The sequence below is a fragment of the Betta splendens genome, chromosome 7 (genome assembly GCF_900634795.4).
Source record: "Betta splendens chromosome 7, fBetSpl5.4, whole genome shotgun sequence".
NCBI lineage: Eukaryota > Metazoa > Chordata > Actinopteri > Anabantiformes > Osphronemidae > Betta > Betta splendens.
The window spans coordinates 5,134,212-5,154,030 of record NC_040887.2 but is presented as its reverse complement, the minus strand read 5'-3'; the positions used below and the strand labels follow the sequence as shown (position 1 = coordinate 5,154,030).

At 51.9% G+C, this 19,819-nt stretch overlaps 1 protein-coding gene across 1 annotated transcript; it reads left to right on the top strand.

The window, feature by feature from the left end:
* The first annotated feature begins 768 nt into the window (after positions 1–768).
* Positions 769–19,819, top strand: LOC114858479 (adenylate cyclase type 6-like). Its single transcript, XM_029155780.3, has 24 exons — positions 769–987; positions 2,474–2,632; positions 2,703–3,567; positions 12,468–12,617; positions 13,122–13,243; positions 13,908–14,019; positions 14,253–14,380; positions 14,526–14,684; positions 14,757–14,898; positions 15,077–15,205; positions 15,619–15,647; positions 15,956–16,103; positions 16,185–16,282; positions 16,411–16,498; positions 16,618–16,734; positions 17,150–17,299; positions 17,389–17,564; positions 17,753–17,785; positions 17,867–17,896; positions 17,972–18,104; positions 18,198–18,461; positions 18,594–18,798; positions 18,880–19,004; positions 19,628–19,819. Exons 3-24 carry the CDS (start codon positions 2,704–2,706, stop codon positions 19,754–19,756), a joined length of 3,531 nt encoding a protein of 1,176 aa, XP_029011613.1. The 5' UTR covers positions 769–987; positions 2,474–2,632; position 2,703; the 3' UTR covers positions 19,757–19,819.

Below are 19,819 nucleotides of genomic sequence, written 5' to 3'. Positions count from 1 at the left end.
GTTACGTGAAAAAAAAACAGCATATAAGTAAACTTTATCATTTAGGGTTGAGATTATATAATTTACCTAACATTTGGAAGCTTTCTATACTTTCATTTAGACTTTAGATTGTATTGTTTTTGGGTCACAGCTCTAATGATGTAGACGAAGAAGACGTCTATGTATATAGTATTGGTGTACAGTAGAACAATATTGGAGAGCTATTCTAAACTACAAGTTATGTGAATGTATTCACAGAATCCTATAATCTCGTGTTTGCTGTTCTCTGCAGGGTCTGTGAGGGTGTGTAGTTGTTTAAACGGCGAAGAGTCAACAGCTTCTTCTGTGTCAACACCAGTGCTGCTTTACTGGTTTTCAGATTAAACTTAATCATGTGATCAGCTGTTCGTGGGCGCATTCATGTCCACTCACCCTTCTACTGCTTTTTTAATTGGCTTTACTCAGCGAGAGCTGCCTCTGTGAGGCCGTGCGCCCTTTCTCCGCCAGATGGCGCTATAGCGTCGCCTCAGTGCGACGTTTCACGGGACTTATGGGTTGTTTTCGTCCACGCAGGGGACAAAAGTATGTCTGAGCTTTGTTTTATGTCGACGAGAAAATAAGAGAAAGTTTAATAACGGTTGCTGGTTGGAAATAATGGCATATAACTTGTGCAGGCAAAGACGCGGTCGCACCTCTAGGGGGACTCCTGTGCTCATGATTTGGGAATGCAGTGTGTGTGTGTGTGTGTGTGTGTGTGTGTGCGTGTGTGTGTGTGTGTGAGAGAGAGAGAGAGAGAGAGAGCGCTGGTGGGAATGTACTACAGCTCAGGCTGGAGGAGCGAAGGCTGTCCGGTCAGACGACTCCGCAGTTTTCCCCCCCTCGCTCTTTGTGGACGGAGAAACCCGCATCCGAAGGCGCGTGACGGCGGCTGCGGGAAGTGTCCACGCAGCGCTAATGTGGAGCTCCACTGCGGTGTTACACTCACTCCGGTAACGCGGACCTCCGATGGTAAGTCCGGTGCCTCTCTCGAGCTTTTTCCCGCGGCTGCGTTGGGCAACTGCTCCACACAATGTTAGTTTGTTGCATGTCGGCGGAGCAGAAACGCAGTAAGAGGATCCAGCAGGCGGAAAAATGCCAACAGCTGACTTGTGGGCTGGAACAGTGTTCTTCTGATGCGGCGTCCATAACAATACCTGTACACACTATACAGGCGCGGATCCTTAAAGAAGCCACAATTGAATTACACATTTCGAACATCACAATGACCCACAAGGAGCCTGTTCACGGGGCGCATTCTGACGCACTGCCTTTTCACCAGCCTCCTCTCGTCCGGTGACCCATCTGGAGTCCAAACACAGTGACGTGCACGCTCATCTCGAAGGACTCGGGCCCAGTGTAGCCCATATAGACCCAGTTATCGCTGCACCAGTCCGGACCTGAGCCGGACTGCACATCTCTGCCGGATCGGAGCAGCGCTGCTCTCCGGATAAGTTAGAGACGCGTTTCTTATGCAGCACGCGCACACTCCGGCTCTGACTCCGGCTCGTCCAGACGCGCACCGTCTCCATGTGCGGCGTGTGCCTGCGCTTCGAGGGCACGCGCGGAGCGACGTCGGCTGCGCCCGAAGGCTCCGCGGAGCGTCCTGTTATGTAACGCGCCTCGGCACCGAACGGCCCAGGCCTCTGCACGTGCGACGGCTGGGAGACATGCGGCCGCAGGTCACGGTCAAATGGACACGCGCGGGAGCAGCGGCGTCCTCCTCATTTGCGGGAAGCGGCTCGTGCTGTATGTGGAGCATGAGACGCGCGTGCCGCTGCCTGGCAGCTCGTGAAGGTATCAAAGGTGAGACCTGGGCTGAGGTTATTCCTGCCGCGAGTCACGTGTTTTCAATGTCCCCCTAGTAGGTGATACGATCAAGTGATGCGTTCAGGAAACAATCACGCTCACCGTTGTGGTAGTTTTACTAGAATATAAAGGGTTTTATTTTGAAAATATTGTGTTTTCGAGGGAAAGATTTAAAGCCCAAGCCGTGAACCGTGTGTATTTGCGCTCACCCTTAGTGTTGCGTGTGGTGCCTGAGCAACTCATATTGCAAGCTGCTGTTGATTATAAACACGTCCGTGTGTGCGTGACACTGTTGTGGCCTGGCAGAGGCGCTTATTAGGTTTAGAGGTTAGCAGTGTCCTTGACACGGGCTGCTCGAAGCCAGCGCGTGAGTCATCAAAGCTAATGGGGGAAGCATGGACAATTTAATGTGGAGCGCAGAGCCCTTGATCTCTGATGGTGCCCACTCACTTGGCCTTTGTTGTCGAATGGAGCAGCGACGCAGTGATGGAGCGGCCGTAAGTCTCCTGTGCAGTGACTGGAGACGTACAGTTGTCACAAATGTATCTGTTTCATGTTTATGAGGAGCCTCCTCCCCCTCAGGTGAGCTCAGTCTGATGTGTCTGTATGTGTGTGTGTGTGTGTGTGTGTGTGTGTGTGTGGTTTCCAGGAAGACGGGTGGTCTGGAGGCGCCAGGAGACCCAAAGGGCTGTCACGCTGACCACACAGATCCGCCCGTGCTGCCGGTGGCCGGTCTGAGCTCATGGTGCACGCCCACCGCCACTGGCATGAAGTAACGGCGCCGCTGCACACACTCAAACCCAAGCAGGTGGGGCATCGTGCCGCCGCCGCTGCCGGGCCGCCCGGAGCGCCTCACTCCTCCGCTGCTTCCTCCGCAGGATGTCGTGGGCCAGAGGCCGTTTCGTGGGCAGGGCGGACGAGCGCAAGACCGCGTGGGGCGAGCGCAACGGCAAGCGGCGCAAGGACGGCGCCTTCCTGTGCGGCGCGCGCTACATGAGCTGCCTGCGGGACCCTGAGGAGCCGGGGCCCCCCGGCGCGGCCCCCCGGCGCCCGCGCTGCGGCCCGGGCCCCGGCGCCGGCGCCTTCGGCCTGCGCTGCGGCTGGCAGGAGGACCACTACGGCAGGAGGCTGGGCGCCGGCGCCGACCTGGGCCCCAGGGCCGTGGACCTGGGCTTCGACGGCGACGCGGACCCGAAGGAGGGCGGCCGCGGGGCGGTGAGCGCCGCCGACTGCTGGACGCGCGTGCTGTGGGTTTTCCAGTCCAAGAAGTTCCAGTCGGCCAAGCTGGAGCGCCTGTACCAGCGCTACTTCTTCAGGCTCAACCAGAGCTCGCTCACCATGCTGATGGGCGTGCTGGTGGTGGTGTGCGGCATCATGGTGGTCTTCCACTGCGTCCACCCGGCGCCGCGCGTGGCCTACGTGCTGCTCCTGTCCGTCGCCATGGCGCTGTTCCTGTGCATGATGGTGGTGTGCAACCGCAACGGCTTCCACCAGGACTACATGTGGATCGTGAGCTACCTGGTGATCGGCGTGCTGGTGGCGGTGCAGGTGTTCGGCGTGCTGATGGTGCGGCCGCGCAGCGCCTCGGACGGCGTGTGGTGGACCGTCTTCTTCGTCTACATCATCTACACGCTGCTGCCGGTCCGGATGAGGGCGGCCGTGCTGAGCGGCGCCGCGCTGTCCGCGGTGCACGTGGCCACGGCGTGGCAGCTCAACCGCGAGGACAAGTTCGTGTTCAAACAGGTGAGAGACCGAGGGGGCCGCGAGCACCTGAGGCGAGGTCAGAGGTCGTTTAGGGTCGAGTCGTCCTTTAAAAAGGGAAACAGGGTTAAGAGCGAAGATGAGTAAAAAGTGATTCAATTAATTAATTATTATTGAGTTTTCCACCCATCATTTGAGTCTTCTCTCAATTCAGCATTTTCCTGCTGGTTATAGTCTTCCAGATCACCCGTCTGAACAAAGCACCTTGGGCTTTGGGAAAGCGGAGAAAGATTTTCTTGGGAATTCCATTGTTTACTCTGCACTGGTCTGGCCACAGTTCCAATAAGGACGTGTCTGTTAATGTGAGATCATCCTCGACCCACTGGTCTTCCTTTGGTGAACAGAATCCGCAGAATCTCTTTAAAAAACGGGTGGTGGTGTTTGTAGTTCGTAGTCATTGGTTGGTTTTCATCACAAAGCTTCACTTCAATTCGTCCCACGTCTGTTTTAGGTTCTGACGGATTCCAAGCATGTCTGCGAACACAACACAACAATACATTAGAGCACAGCGTTGTGTCTGTTCGCCGGTGCAAACGTCCTACTTTCTCTCCCCATCGATATAGGACAAACACTATCCAGTCTCCTCCACCACTTTTCCATGTCAAAGGTGCCAGACTAAAAGTAGATGGTGCTGTAGATCCCGGCAGCTTCTCAAATGAGATTTTTAATGAGCCCATGTTTTGTGCTCCGGGGCAGCCACTGGCAGCTCTGCTGGGCTTTGTAGAAGGTCATCTGGGTTGACTGAGCCCGTTTAGCTGCATTGTGGAATATCATGATAATGTAGCATGGTGCCATTCAGCAGCAATTCCTTAAACAAGGAGGCTATTGTGCTCCAATGAAGCAGGGTGGGGTGGGATGCTGGGATTGTGCAATGAAATGAACGGAAAACAGAATGATTACTTCTTCATATTGGAGGCTGTGGAAAACATATAAACAGGATTAGTCATTTGCAATAACTCCATCTCCCAACACAGTGGAACTATGCCTTTATTACTTTAGCCCGTGTATGTTCTTCCATGTGCTGCCAGCTACTGGCTGGGCTTCTTAAAGTGTACAGGGTGTCTTCTATTAATAGGATGTAAACTATTCCAGAGTGCAGAATTGAAGGCATTGTGCGAATCCCCCCAAAACCGCCGAATGATGATCACAGTCTCACCATTAACCGTTAACAGTGTTCAGTTGGAGAGAGCGACTTGAATAATGTGTTAAAGGTGTCGAGCGCAGTATGAAACGCACACTTGTAGTTCCCAGACCCTACAATTACATCGTCAGACGTGCTTGTTCTGACTTAAGTAAACGGGAAATGTCAAATGAAGAAATGACCCGCCGGTCGGAGACGGTGTCGGTCGGCCTTGTTCTCCACATACTCCACATACTGTGGTATCCGACCGTCAGTGCTGAGCGTCGGCTGCGGAGCGGCTCTGAGTGCGGCAGAATTGACTGCACCGGTTCAGCGAGCCGCCGTGCTAAGTGGCCATTACCCACAGTGGGCATGGGGGGGGGGGTTAGCCCACCCCTCCACTGGCTGTTTCCCCTGACACCACCCCCCCGGGGCACGGCCCGCTCCAGTTCTGAGCGGGGGCGTCCCTCCGCTCTAATGGAGACGAAGGAGAGGCAAACGAGGAACGAAAGTGGGCCCGCGGTATCAACAGGTTGCTGCCAGAACCCCCCACCGCTCACGAGATGCCGCTGAGCTGACACACCCGCCTCTAAAATGCAGCAAGTGTCATCCCTGTTTTTCTCCCTCTTTTTTCCTATGAGTCATGGTTCTGTTCCCACAGAGACGTCCCTCTCAGGCGACCGGCCTTTTCATTTCACAGCGGGCTGAGTTCAAGCCTCTGCCTCTGTGGATGAGGGCCTCCTCAGCGCTCCGGTCGGGCCCCCGCCGTCCTGCAGGCACGGATCCGTGCAGACGGATCGCTTTCACTCTTACAGGTGGCGCCCGTCGTCTTGATTTGAAATGGACAGCGCCGAAGAACCGGGACTCCATAAGTCACGTATTCGTTTGTTCAGGAGAGGCGTCAGTTGCCAAGTAATTATTGACAGGTGTTCTCCCGTACCGACAAGATCAACACTTAAAAGTCACCACTTAAAGCATTAAAAATGCCTTCATACGTTCATATTACGCACACGGGTCCGTTAGCGCCACTCGTTTCCAGGTGAGACGACCGGTCCCGCTCCGCGTCAGTCTCTCCTGTCTCCTATTGTCTCAGAGTTCAACCCGTCATAGAGGTGTGTTAGGAACCAAACAGGCTGCACTGTGGGTGCCGGCGTGTATTTGGGAAACCAAAGGCCAGCGTGGAGCGGAGCACGGCCGCTGTACTGAGAGGAGAGAAGTCCTGGTGGTCCAGCACATGCAGTGTTATTATTTGCTGATGCGGCTCTGGGAAAAACCTGTTCCTGTGGCAGATTGTTATGGGGTCAGCGAATGTGTTACTAGTGAAAACATACTGGTCCCAGCAAATAAGATACCTATCAATGAAATGTCACAGGCATGACTCAGGTGTGCGTAACACATTCTGGCCACAGTGTTTGCAGGGCATCAAAATAAAACAAAAGAGGATGTTTACCTGCATACAAAGTATGACATTATCTGATACTAACACACGACAGGTTAATACCCTGGAGTGATACTGAAAGTAAAAACACTTTATTTTATTACATTATGTTCAGCCTCTGGTGCATATCACAGTATATTGCATTGTTTGTTTTTGGATAATTTACCCTAAGATATATATATTTTTCTTTTTTTGCAAATGATTTCCATTATAATTATGATAATTATCGTAAGTAAAGGAGGGTCACATGTTATTATATTTACATGCATGAGCACATTTAAATTAAAATTTCTTCTGTTTCCTCTGGTTTTCCGGTTCTGGTTTAGATGGGGATGTGTTTCATCCAGACTTTTAATGCATCCCAGTGGCTGATGTTGATGTACGTTCAGTGGACTTGGCGTTCAGGCCTCACACATCATTATGCATAACATGCACACACCGAGCTGCATGGACGAGAGCCGCTCACTCAGCCGCTATCGAGTGGTGAGAAGCAATCATTAGACACTGTGGGTGCCAAACAATACACAGGCTCAAATAATCAGCTCCCCCTTCAGTTCCAGCCTCCTTTCAGAGAAGGAGAGCGTTTGTGACTCATCCACTTATTGTATTACGACCAGAGGCAATGATACACACCCGGATAACTTCCACCATGGGTGGGAGCAATTAGGATTAGAGATAAGCGAAATATTGCTCTGAAAATACAGCCAATGATAAGAGAAATAATAGCCAGGCTAATAATAGAGTGTGTGAGTTGGAGATGAGGAAGTGCAGGCTTTTAATAATAGCTCATGGTTTACTAATAGTTTGGCTATGCACAAAAGTAAATACAGGGATTTAGGGCTGAATTGCTGGGCCAGACGACCAAGCGATGTATATTAGGAATCCATTAATGGTGTTAAATGTTGATCTGAGTGGCGTGGAGGCCCTTGGACTGGAAGGGTGGACAGCCTAGCCCAGCGCTGGTGAGCAGCTCCTTGTCCAAGGTCACTGTCACGGCAGCCAGCTGTCTGTTATCCCATTATCCCAGTTCCAGTTACACAGTTAAAACAGCAACAGCACGTGTCACAGTGAGGGTCCAGCGCTGGAGTCGGGCTTTAATTAACAAACAGGTTCACTGTCAGTGTACGGGCCCAGCGCCCCCCTGCTCTTCAAATGTGTGCCTGAGTGCAGTTAAGATGCTTAAAGAAGATAATTTAGCTGAAATGGAAGAAAAGCACATCGTTAAATGTCTGTGGAGGCCAACGAGTCGCTGATTCTCACTGGATCCGACGCTGGTCCCATGACGTCCTCAGCATCCGTCTGCTGAACCGCTCTTGGGCCGATGAGGCTGCACAAACACCTCCAGCCACATGATGTTCCGGATTGTTGACCCTAAAGGCGGATGCGTTGAATGCATGAGTTAAGTAACAGCTCAGCTTTGTCAAAGCCGTTCATGGACGAGCGAGGAGAGGTTTAGTCTAACAAGCTGCTCTTGTGTTCCTCCTGTTTAAAGTATAACCTGTTGTACTTGCCCCACTATTGATCTGTATGCTTTGTAGTAAAAGTCAATATTGTGTATGGGTCAGTGGACGGAACAGGGAAAGACGGTTTAAAACTGGGATGAATGTTATCAGATGCTTTATTGGAGCTTCATAGTCTCACACATCTTATCTTTATGTCGCTGAGTTATGTCTCTCTTAATTACGTTACTCAGCATTTAGCGACATTACACTGCTCAACAAATCGAGTTCTGTGACTTTTTTATTGACTAAGGCCCAGCAGGTATTTACACATTCTCTAGATTTAGATTAGAGTTCTCGCCTGATATTTGTGATGCATCTCACTCACATTCAGCAGTGGCCTTGGGTCACGCTGTGCCTAGAAATGGAAGGAACGCTAGCTGGAAGGGGAATTCCTGGCCGTTTAGCTCACAGTTCAAGGTCTGAGGGCTGAATCACGTCCAATCAGTGAGAGGAACCAGTGGAGGAGATAATGGAGCCGGTTGACTGGCCTGTTGGGGTCGTTAGCCGGCTCTTGTGCTCTCGGCGAGTCGACGTTTGGGGCTGGAGCTGCGAGGGTGTGAGCCGGCAGGAAGTGAAGGGTTAGTGAGGACACAGCTGGGAGGACAGCGCTGTCTCCAGGCCTGCAACCCCCCCCCCCCTATCTATCCAGCCAAACCCTGACCGGATCGCTGACAAGCACACACTAGTGCGCTTCTCATTATGGACTTGTGTGTAACGCTCCTGTAACAACTTGGCGCCTTTAATAAAAGTAACAACTAATAATTTTGATAAGGAAATGTGACTAAAGATGCAAGTATGAGGTACGTACTGTTTTATTAGAAACATCTGTCAGGAAACAAAACAGGACGAGCAGGCGACCACGATTCAAAGTCTGCGCTGTGTATTGTGGTGAATAAGATGTTTATTAACGCATTTGAGCAGTTAAGGTTTAAAAAAGGGAGTCTTGGCAACAATACTGTATTTACAATATGCTGTACTTCCCAGAACAGACCTACAACCTAGGACGCTCCCTCAGCTAAATCTAAAACCTCTCAGGGGTGAAGTTAGCAAATTTATTATGGAGTTGTTTTTATTGAATCCGTACGCGCACACACACACACACGCGCACACACACACACACACACACACACGCACGCGCAGACACACACACACACACTCACACGCACGCACACACACACACACACACGCGCGCGCACACACACTCACACGCACACACACACACACACACACACACCAGACAGAACAAAGACAACAGCTCCTCCGACGGCTGGAGGTCCGGATTGTCACAGGAGCCGCACCGAAGCAATAAAACAGCCGAAACGCACGTTCATGCATTTTTTTTGACCGACTTTACTCAAAAGTAGCCAAACTACAGCAACAAATAATCCTGGGGTCGTTCTCTGGGGGCGTTCTGTTGCTCCTAATCCTGTCCGCTGTAAACAGGAAGTGCGGGAGAAGGGAGAATCAGCTGTAGGAGCGCTCCATGGAGCCGCCGGTGACGCTTGGCCTCGCTCATTACCGCCGTGTCTGCAGACGTTCCTTCTGCTTTCATTTACGCGCGGGTTTATTTCCGGGTGTGTTTCTCCCGACAGATGTGCGGCGCAGCGTCAACTCTATTTAGCTCTGTGGAATTCGCCTCAGCGTTTCACACAGATCCATCCGGGGCCCCGCCGGTCGCTGGAGACCACTTTGGGTTTGGCACATTCAGTTACGTAAGCTTCTTGCATGCTTGACGCATTGTAGTAACCGCAGTCTCACAGCATTGTCTATTTTTACCGTTCGGCATCAAACGTTGTGTTCTTCCTCTCTGTTAGACATTTTTAAAAGCTCTGGATGCAGAACTTACCAAAGGTCATGTGCTGGAGAGGAGTCCCCATGTCCGCCATGGCCGGCGTCCCAGGAGCCTGTGTGTTGACTGGAGGGATGAAGCTGTGGCCTTTTACTGTTTAATCTTCAGCTTTAGTCAAGCTACAGTTCAGTTCTCATCAGGCCTTTTCAAACACTGCTCAGTGTCTCCCAGCAGTGATTACCGCACAATGCCTTTATTTAATAAGTGACAGCGTGCGCGTTGTCGCCTTTGCTGAGCCTGGAGATGAGACCAAACACGTGCACTTCACCAGGCCTTCGCTCTCTTATTGACCCATGCACCATGTGACTGTGCTGTAAGTTTTATCTCCAGCCGCAAATAAGACAATCACCTGCGACGTGTGGCCGTCAATTCCACCGCGCTCGCGTGTGACGGACGACGCAGGGCCTTTGTTTTTCCATCCCCCCCTCCCTCCCCTTCAACATGCGATCCGTCTGCCTTTTGTCCCATAAAGCACCTTGGCGGGCGGGAGCCGCGCCTTATAAGCCAATGTTTGGATTTCTTTTAACTTCGCCGCCGAGAGGTTCGCACTTAAGTAAATGTCGAATGAGGCTCGTCCTTAAGGGGCCAAAAATGTGCAGGACATGCGGCCGCGAGACGCGAGTGGGACGCGACGGCGGCGTGGGTGAAGCTGGAGAGAGAGAGAGACAAAGAGAGAGAGAGAGAGCAAGAGAGAGAGAGGCCGCCACCGTGCCGATGGAGAGAAGGGCTGGAGGTGGAGGCATGAGGGCGTCTGGGGGGTTCGAGTGACAGAAGAGTAGCAATAAACACAACATGGTGGAGGACGTGAGACCCTCCAGCCCAGAGCCACACACACACACACACACACACACACACACACACACACACACACACACACACACACACACACACACACAAACACACACATATTCAATTCAGCCGGTGCTCGTTGTATTTGATGGGGGCGACTGGGGAGCGGCAGTGGATGCTGACAAGCGCTGGGAACTGCAGGCGGCCCCGTGTCTCAGACAGGCCGGTAACTCGCTTATCTGCCCACTCCGTTCACAGCCATCTGTCCAGGATTAATGCCATCAGGTTGTATCAGAGCCACTCAACACGGAGCGCCGGTGGTCTGTAACATAACGATGCAGGACTTATCAAGAAGCCATGATTAGAGAACACAACGGGCTTATTGCTAAACGAGCAGGACAAACAGAATGCCGCTCTTAAAGGGCAGTCGTTGAGGCTGTCGTGTGAAGAGCGCAGGTGGACGTCCCACTCGCCTCGTCTTCAATGTGCGGACGAGGATCCTGGAGCTTCTCCATGATGTTGATCTGATCGGCCATTCCCTGTTATCCTATTCCTCCCTCAGAACCCGGTCGTCTCAGAACCCGACTCCCTCCAGATCCGACTCCCCCCGAATCCTCCAAAGTTGTTCCGTCCTGTTCGTTCTTGTGTTGGAGCTACGTCAGCGATGGGCATTTGCTTCTGCACCTGCTGCCGTCTGTGTTTACTCACCGCCGCTTTGTTTTCGCGGTGCACGGGACGCTGCCGCCGACGCGCTGCTCACACACAGTGGAATTTTTTTGTAATAGTATTCTGTTTGGAGCACAGGCCGGGAGATGGGATCCATCTTGTTGTGACAACAGAGGCCGAAGTCTTATGTATTCAGTGTAAACGCCGCTTCATGCCACGGTAGAGGATCTGTCACCGATCGTATCGCTCCATGGGTTTAAATCTGAGTTTCCTTCAGCGGTTGTGTAATGATTCAGTACTTTGACGTGTCCTACATTTTTGTTCATGTTTTGCAAAGATCAACTCGTGCATAAAACTATGTGATATATGCGCGGATACAGCCACTAATCCTTTATCTGAGCTCTTCGTGTCTCGTTCGCCGTCTTTTTGAAACACAAATATATACTGGTTTGACAATAACAGCCACAGCTCAGTGACACACATACCAGGGATTGGCTTCTCAAGTTTTTGTCGTACAGTTGTTACTAAAGATGACTGAAATGTTGTCGTAATGTTTGCTTCTCTTTGTCTTTTTCACCTTATTAATGAAATTATCTTCAGAGGAAACGTTCTGTGCTCAGGCTACGGGTCAAGTGACTTTCCCAGGCTGGAGTGTGTTTCCAAACATGGAGAGAATGTGTGTGTGTGTGTGTGTGTGTGTGTGTGTGTGTGTGTGTGTGTGTGTGTGTGTGTGTGTGTGTGTGTGTGTGTGTGTGTGTGTGTGTGTGTGTGTGGAGGGGAAGTCCAGAGCTCGGGGCTCCTATTCTGATGTTCAGCCTTGGCTGTGGATGACTGAGGAGAGAAATCACTAACAGACTTGAGCCACACACATCCAGCGCTGCAGAGGAATGCTTTTAAGGTCGATGACCCTTCAAAACCAACAAAAGGCGGTTTTACAGTTTGTATCACTTCATCTTCAACCTACCTTGATTAAACGGCGCATACGCTGTCACATTAATAGCTGCTTAAGTTTATTTGGGCTAAATATTTAAAGTACGAACTACATGAAAGTCCCGCAGCTTTTTAACACTGTTCGCTGTCCGTCGTGGATGTTTTGGGAGATTTTATGTGTCTTTCAAGAGACATGATGGACAGATGCCCCCTTTGTCATTTAGCAATGTAAACGTTGAGCCCAAGCAGTAGCAGACCTGGAACCACGGCGTCTTCATGCATTTCACCTCTGGGCCTCCTGTCTGTCGTTTCCCAGTGCAACGTGAGGCCTGTGTTGTCCTGCAGAGCAACCACGAGGCCACGGTCATCCTCTAACCAGATCACAACTAATCGCCCCTCAGATGTTTCAGGAATTTTTCTCCATGCAGTAAATCTTATGACTGCGTTATCAATCGTGTTTATTGACCTCACCCAGGTCAGGCAGAGTTCACTGTATTCCTGCGATGTGACACGTTCATACTTGGACGCGTTCTTACAGTATGTTTTTGTTTCCCTTCTTTTCTGTGTTGATTGTTTGTACGTTTCCAGACCAGTGCCAACGTGCTGATCTTCCTGTGCACCAACATGATCGGGATCTGCACCCACTACCCTGCAGAGGTCTCCCAGAGACAGGCCTTTCAGGAGACGAGGGGATACATCCAGGCCAGACTGCACCTGCAGAGGGAGAACCAGCAGCAGGCACGGACCCGCATGCACGCACGCACAATCAGAACCAAAACACAATTATAACCTCAGCCCTAAAATCACATCTTGCCCCTTAAAAGAGGCCTTTAACATTGTGGGGCCCCACTTTGGTAGAAAAAAAGGATTTTGAGCCCTACTTTGATTTAACTGCAAGGACACACACACACACTCCTACGTTCAAGCAAATGAGTGAGCGAGGCAGCACATTTGTAGTGAAGCCAAACACACAAATGCAAAAGGGCTGCGTCTCCTTTTTTCGAGCCTAATTTGTTTGTCTCAGCTTTCGAGGTCAGCAATATGTTCTGGAGTGTAACATGTAACTCCACTCCTTTCCATGTGACTAACGCGTTCCCACGCACACACACCACCAAGGCGGGGTGAATCACATCACGCCTAATGAAAATGAATGGACTCCATCTCTCCCTCCCACTCTCTCTCTCTCTCTCTCTCTCGCTCGCTCGCTCGCTCACTCTCTGCCTCTGACTGTCGCCCTCTCAGGAGCGCCTACTGCTGTCCGTGCTGCCACAGCACGTTGCTATGGAGATGAAGGCTGACATCAACGCCAAGAAGGAAGATATGATGTTTCACAAGATCTACATCCAAAAACACGACAACGTGAGGTAACGACAGATGAACACACAGATGTGGATCTAATAGCAACTCAGAAGGACTGGTGTCACAAGCCTCCACCGACTGATGTGTCACCTACAGACTCACTCCTATGGCTAACTCCCTTGTAGCATATATTATGCATGTAGTTGTTTATTGACACAGGCTCAAGCTGGAGGCAGGCGTCACGTTCACTGACCCCCCCCCCCCCCCCCCCTGCTGGGAATAACCCAGTCAGGTGGCTGCTCACATACTGTTGAGCCAGGAAGGGTTATGTTCAAGATGTAGTGGAGATGGCGACAAGAGGTTCTAGCAGAGGCTATAATTACGAATGGTTCCAGGAGAACATGCAGAGCGGCTGTGGGTAATTTTGGATGGATGACCTCACGGTACGAGCAGTCGCGCCGTCCTTTGCCTTCAGCTGGAACTCTGTGGTGGCTCTGCTACGTGCTGTTGTTTATCCTCGCCTTTTATTACTATCAAAAGTTAGCAATGAAAGGCATGCAGACAGGAGGGGGGGGGGGTCTCAGAGGGATGGGCTGGAGGAGGTGACCTACATTGGCCTGGATGATGAGAGCCAGAGCTGAGCCAATGGCTGCCTCCGCTGCTTGCGACCGCGACTAGCAGGCGGCGTCCTCACCCTCTCGCTCTCTCTCTCTCCCTCCTCTCCCGCAGCATTCTGTTTGCCGACATCGAGGGCTTCACCAGCCTGGCGTCCCAGTGCACGGCCCAGGAGCTGGTCATGACGCTCAACGAGCTCTTCGCCCGCTTCGACAAGCTGGCCTCGGTGAGCGCCGGCACCTGTCGCTGCCACTCCCCACTTTGGACCCTCAGCTGCTTATGCAACCGTGCAACAAGCTGCAGTGAGGGGAGGGGGTTACTTCAGCATTGTGTAACACATCAATTAGCCCATGCTGGGACTGATGACTCATCTGAATTATGCAGGAGAGCAGTGTGTTGGACATGAGCGTGCTGTGTTTCAGCTGTAGTTGAGGCCCTGCTTTTACATGTGCTGCGCAGGAGAACCACTGCCTGCGCATTAAGATTCTGGGGGACTGTTACTACTGTGTGTCCGGACTGCCCGAACCGCGGGCCGACCACGCCCACTGCTGCGTGGAGATGGGAGTCGACATGATTGAAGCCATCTCGTGAGTCAAACGCACAATAAGGCCCCAAAAGACCCACAAGCAGAACGCGGCGTGACCCTGTGTGTGTGTGTGTGTGTGTGTGTGTGTGTGTGTGTGTGTGTGTGTGTGTGTGTGTGTGTGTGCGTGCGTGCGTGTGCGTCTGCAGGCTGGTGCGAGAGGTGACCGGCGTGAACGTGAACATGCGGGTGGGCATCCACAGCGGCCGCGTCCACTGCGGCGTTCTGGGCCTGCGCAAGTGGCAGTTCGACGTGTGGTCCAACGACGTGACGCTCGCCAACCAGATGGAGGCCGGGGGCAAAGCCGGGTAAGTCCCTCCCGCCCCGCCGCGCCGAGGGCCCTTCAGCGTCTGAGACGGCGTGTTTGTGCGTGTGCGCAGACGTATTCACATCACCAAAGCCACGCTGCAGTATCTGAACGGCGACTACGAGGTGGAGCCCGGGTTCGGAGGCGAGAGGAACGCGTACCTGAAGGAGCACTGCATTGAGACCTTCCTGGTGCTGGGCTGCAGCCAGAAGAGGGTGAGTGTCAGGCCACACACACACACACGCACACACACACACACACACACACACACACACACCCCAGAATGTCGCCCGCCTGCTATATTTCACGCGAGCAGTAGAACGGCGCCTCACCTGGACAGGACACCGTGTTTGTCACCGAGTGTTTCTCTGATGGGAGATTCTCCGCTTCCAGAAAGAGGAGAAAGCCATGATGGCCAAGATGCAGCGAGTGCGGGAGAATTCTGCGGAGGGAGCGATGCCGCGCTGGGTCCCGGACCGGTCCTTCTCCAGAATGAAGGAGTCCAAAGTGTACCGGCAGATGGTGAGACACGCGGGGGGCTCCTGAGTGACACCTGCTCTCGGATCATTTAAACAGAAGTTCCAGCCGCCTCTTAGGGACTCTGATCTCATACTTTCTCCCTCCCTCTCTCTTTGCTGCACATCTCATTTCCTTTCTTTGCTGCATTCCTTCCTCCTCCTCCTCATTTTGTCCTCTCTATCTCGGATGGTTTGAGCCCTGGGGGCAAAGAGGGTGTAATTTGAAGCCTCTGAGCGTTAATTAAAACATCAGCCTGGCTCTCAGGGATTAGCTGTGCACATGTCTGAGTCTCTGTCTATTTTTCAGTTTTACTGTGGCTTCATAATAATCTCTCCTCTTTCTCGCCTCCTCTTTTTGCACGTCTTGTCTCCGGTTTTTGTTCCCGTTCCTCGTGACCGCCTCCCCGTTTGTCTCAGGGCATCGACGAAGCATCCAGCAAAGACAAGTAAGTGTTTTGGCCCCGTTCTCTGTTATTTGAGCAACTTTTGGTGTTAGCGGATGACTGGCAGACTGTCACTGTCGCGGTCTGACTTCAAAGCCGCCACTGTTTGTTTTAGATAGTCAGACTGAACCCGGCGCTAATACCGAATCAGCCCTGAGTCATCCCTGTCAGAGCTTAAAGCCTCCTGCACACACACACACACACACACACACACACACACACACACACACACACACACACACACACACACACACACACACACACACACACACACACACACACGGTGACTCGTTGTTCCCTCCGCCTCGTAGCCGTTGCACTCAGGAGGCCCTGAACGCCGAGGACGAGGTGGACGAGTTTCTGGGACGGGCCATCGACGCGCGGAGCATTGACCAGCTGAGGAAAGACCACGTCAAGAAGTTCCTGCTCACCTTTCAGACCGACGACCTTGAGAAAAAGGTTGGTGGTTTATTAAAAAGTTTTTAGCAAATGTGGCAAAGGCCCAATCAAATAACATTGTCTCCTGTGTTTTGTTTTCAGTACTCACTGAAGGTCGACGATCGCTTCGGGGGGTACGTCGCCTGCACCCTCCTCGTTTTCTGTTGCATTTGCTTCGTTCAGATTATCATTTTTCCAAAGTAAGTAGTCCGTAAGTTCTTTCGTAATTTTCCACTTTCTCAGTAATACAGAAATGTGGACAGGAAATGTGCTTATGATTAGCTTATGATGACTTAACGACTTCCTAATGAGCCCTTGTCTTCTGCAGAACCACGCTCATGCTCGGCCTTTACATCAGCATCTTCCTCATCCTTTCCAACCTCCTCTTCATCTGCGCCATCTACTCCTGCATCAAAGTAAGATCCCCAATTCCCAATCGCTCCACATATTCCCCGCGAGGCCATTTCCGGACAAAAGTCTTGGACCTCTAATGGTAATAACTTGTCTGCTCGTGTCCCTGCTGCCTGTTCTCCAGCTCTTTCCAGCTGCCTTGCAGACTGTGACCAGGAAAATTGTCCAGTCACGCACGAACAGCACACTGGTGGGCGTCTTCACCATCCTCCTCCTCTTCGTCTCCTCCTGTGCTAACATGGTAGGGAAGGCTCCTCGCTTCGCCTCTTTCGCCGTCTCTGTCGTGTAGCAGTTGACGCTCGGGACGCGTGGCTCCTCTGTACGTACTGAATGGACCGCGAGGAGCGTCGATCCGTGACCCTCGGCCGTGTCCCGCTGAGCTCCCGTCTGTGTGGAATGTGCTCGCTGCTCCGTAGCCGCGCGCCGATCCAGTCGCCTGCAGGATTGTTGTTATTCCAGCATCAAGCTATTCTGTTGCTTATCCTTAGACTCCCATCATCAGTCAGATAATGTCCAACTATTGGCAGTAAAACCGTTGATACCTCGGTGATAGAACCAGTAGCGGCTGTTGGAGACTCATTAACATGTTACGTGATGATCTGGGAGTTGAGTCAGAATTCTTTTGTCCGACGGACACTTTCCTCCTTTCCCCGCAGTTCAGCTGCAGCACCGACAAACTGCAGGACTGCGTGGCCCGTGAGCTCAACGCCTCCGTGAACCTGTGCCTGCTGCACAACCTGACCAGGGCGGCGGCGGACGGCGTGACCCTGTGTCCCGGCCAGGCCCTGCCCTGCCACTTCCCCGAGGTCAGTCCCACGATTCCGTGCGCGGCTCCTTGTCGAAGCGCCTCGGAGTTCTGGCCCAAACCTCCCTCTTGTGCTCTGCTGTCGCGCAGTATTTCAGCTACAGCGTGCTGCTGACCCTGCTGGCCTGCTCCGTGTTCCTCCACATCAGCAGCATCGGCAAGCTGGCTCTGATGCTGCTCATCCAGCTCACGTTCCTCCTGCTGGTGGAGTGGCCTCAGGTCGCCCTGTTTGACAACGCAGACCTGCTGGTCACTGCCAACACCCTGTGAGTCTCCTGTCAGGAACACTGACGCGCACTGACACATCCCCCCTCATAGTCCAGCGCATGTTTCATCACACTGCAGTGTGGGTCTGATGTGGCCTAATTCATAATGATAGGCTTTTGATTACGAAAGACCTACTTTCACACATTAAGTCCTATTTTTTAAACTCGTGTTCCCTTTTCTCCTTTAGGCAATTACCACCTGTTAACGATTCCCTTCCACAGTAAGTTATTTTAGATGAATTATTTTGTACTATGAAATTTCTGTGACTCATGTAATTTGTCGACCACTTTTCTCTCTTCAGGCCTGGTTTCAATGAATCTACAGGACAGTGGTAAACAACTGCTCTATGTTTCACACATCTTCCGCTCATACAAAAGCTCATTTGTCTCCTTTTTTCATTTTCTAGCTTTCAGAATGTGGCCAAAGTCCCCCTGAAGGTCATGACCCCAGTAATCCTGCTGGTGTTTGTTCTGGCTCTCTACTTACACGGCCAGCAGGTGGAGTCGACCGCGCGCCTTGACTTCCTCTGGAAACTGCAGGTTCACAAAACAATTCAAATCATTCAAATAAACCTGAACCCGAGTCGGCACCTGTGCGCAGAAAAGCATCTCCCGTCTCGGCCTCTTTCTCAGGCCACGGAGGAGAAGGAGGAGATGGAGGAGCTGCAGGCGTACAACCGCCGCCTGCTCCACAACATCCTGCCCAAAGACGTAGCGGCCCACTTCCTGGCGCGGGAGCGGCGCAACGATGAGCTGTACTACCAGTCGTGCGAGTGCGTCGCTGTCATGTTCGCCTCCATCAGCAACTTCTCGGAGTTTTACGTGGAGCTCGAGGCTAACAACGAGGGAGTCGAGTGTCTCCGGCTGCTCAATGAGATCATTGCTGATTTTGATGAGGTGAAAAGAGGAAACATGTGGGGCAATAATGCCCAAATGCAATATAAATGTGTGTTTTTTTTCTGCTGTTGACCTTGAGCTGAAGTCCCGCTTTAGCCTGGGTCATTTACTCAGACACAGACTTGTCTCCAGATCATCAGTGAGGAGAGGTTCCGTCAGCTGGAGAAAATCAAGACCATCGGCTCCACCTACATGGCAGCCTCCGGCCTCAACGATTCCACGTACGACAAAGAGGGGCGCTCACACATCCTGGCCTTGGCCGACTACGCCATGAGGCTTAGGGAGCAGATGAAGTACATAAACGAGCACTCATTCAACAACTTCCAAATGAAGATAGGTGAGCCTGGAGCGGCCAGGAGGCTATTTTTCCTCAGCTGTAGTAATGTAGATTTAATACAGCCACGGTGTTTTTGCTTAGGGCTGAACATGGGGCCTGTGGTAGCAGGAGTGATTGGAGCCAGGAAACCCCAGTACGATATATGGGGGAACACAGTGAATGTGGCCAGCCGCATGGACAGCACGGGGGTCCCAGACTACATCCAGGTACTGCACACACGAAGACACACTTTCTCTGGAACGCCTCATGTTGATGCTAACAGTGTCAGGTCTTGTTAACTGAATACTAGTACAGTTGCAGTACCTGAATTAGTCATCGTGACGTTCGATGCCTCTGTGAGACGAAGGTGTGAGGCCAGTCACGTTCCTTTCACATATTACCTACTGTACGACACGGCTGTCGCTCCTGAACGGGCCGGGCCGAACGTATTGTTGACATCAGTCCAATCAGTCCTCCAGCCTGAGGTGTTGGGTTCAGACATCTGTTCTGCAGAAGTGCCCTTGAGTGGGAACCCTCTGTCAGCACATGCCGTTCCCCAGCGTGCACGGCAGCAGGCAACGTTATTGTTTCTCAGAAAAGCGGCTTTATTTTTTTGACAATGATAGTTATTTTAACACGCATTTATAAATATGGTAATACAGTAACACCCAAACGCTGTCATGCGTTAATAGATCAATGCTGCCCCTTGTTGTTCAATATGGGGTATTGCAAGTGGAAATACCATATGCATGAAAATAACAGGGTTGAACCTAATAATTGTTTCTAACAGTTGTTGTTTTAATTATTTTTTATATTCATTGATATAAAAACCGTGTGTGTCCTCTCTCAGGTGACCACAGACTTGTATCACGTGCTGGTCAACAACGGGTACCAGCTGGACTGTCGAGGCGTGGTCAAGGTGAAGGGGAAGGGGGAGATGACCACGTACTTTCTCACCAGCGGTCCCACGGGCAGTTAGCGGCGGACGAGGCCGACCGCGGAGCGACCCCCACTGCGCTGGCGCCACAGAAACTGTACAGAG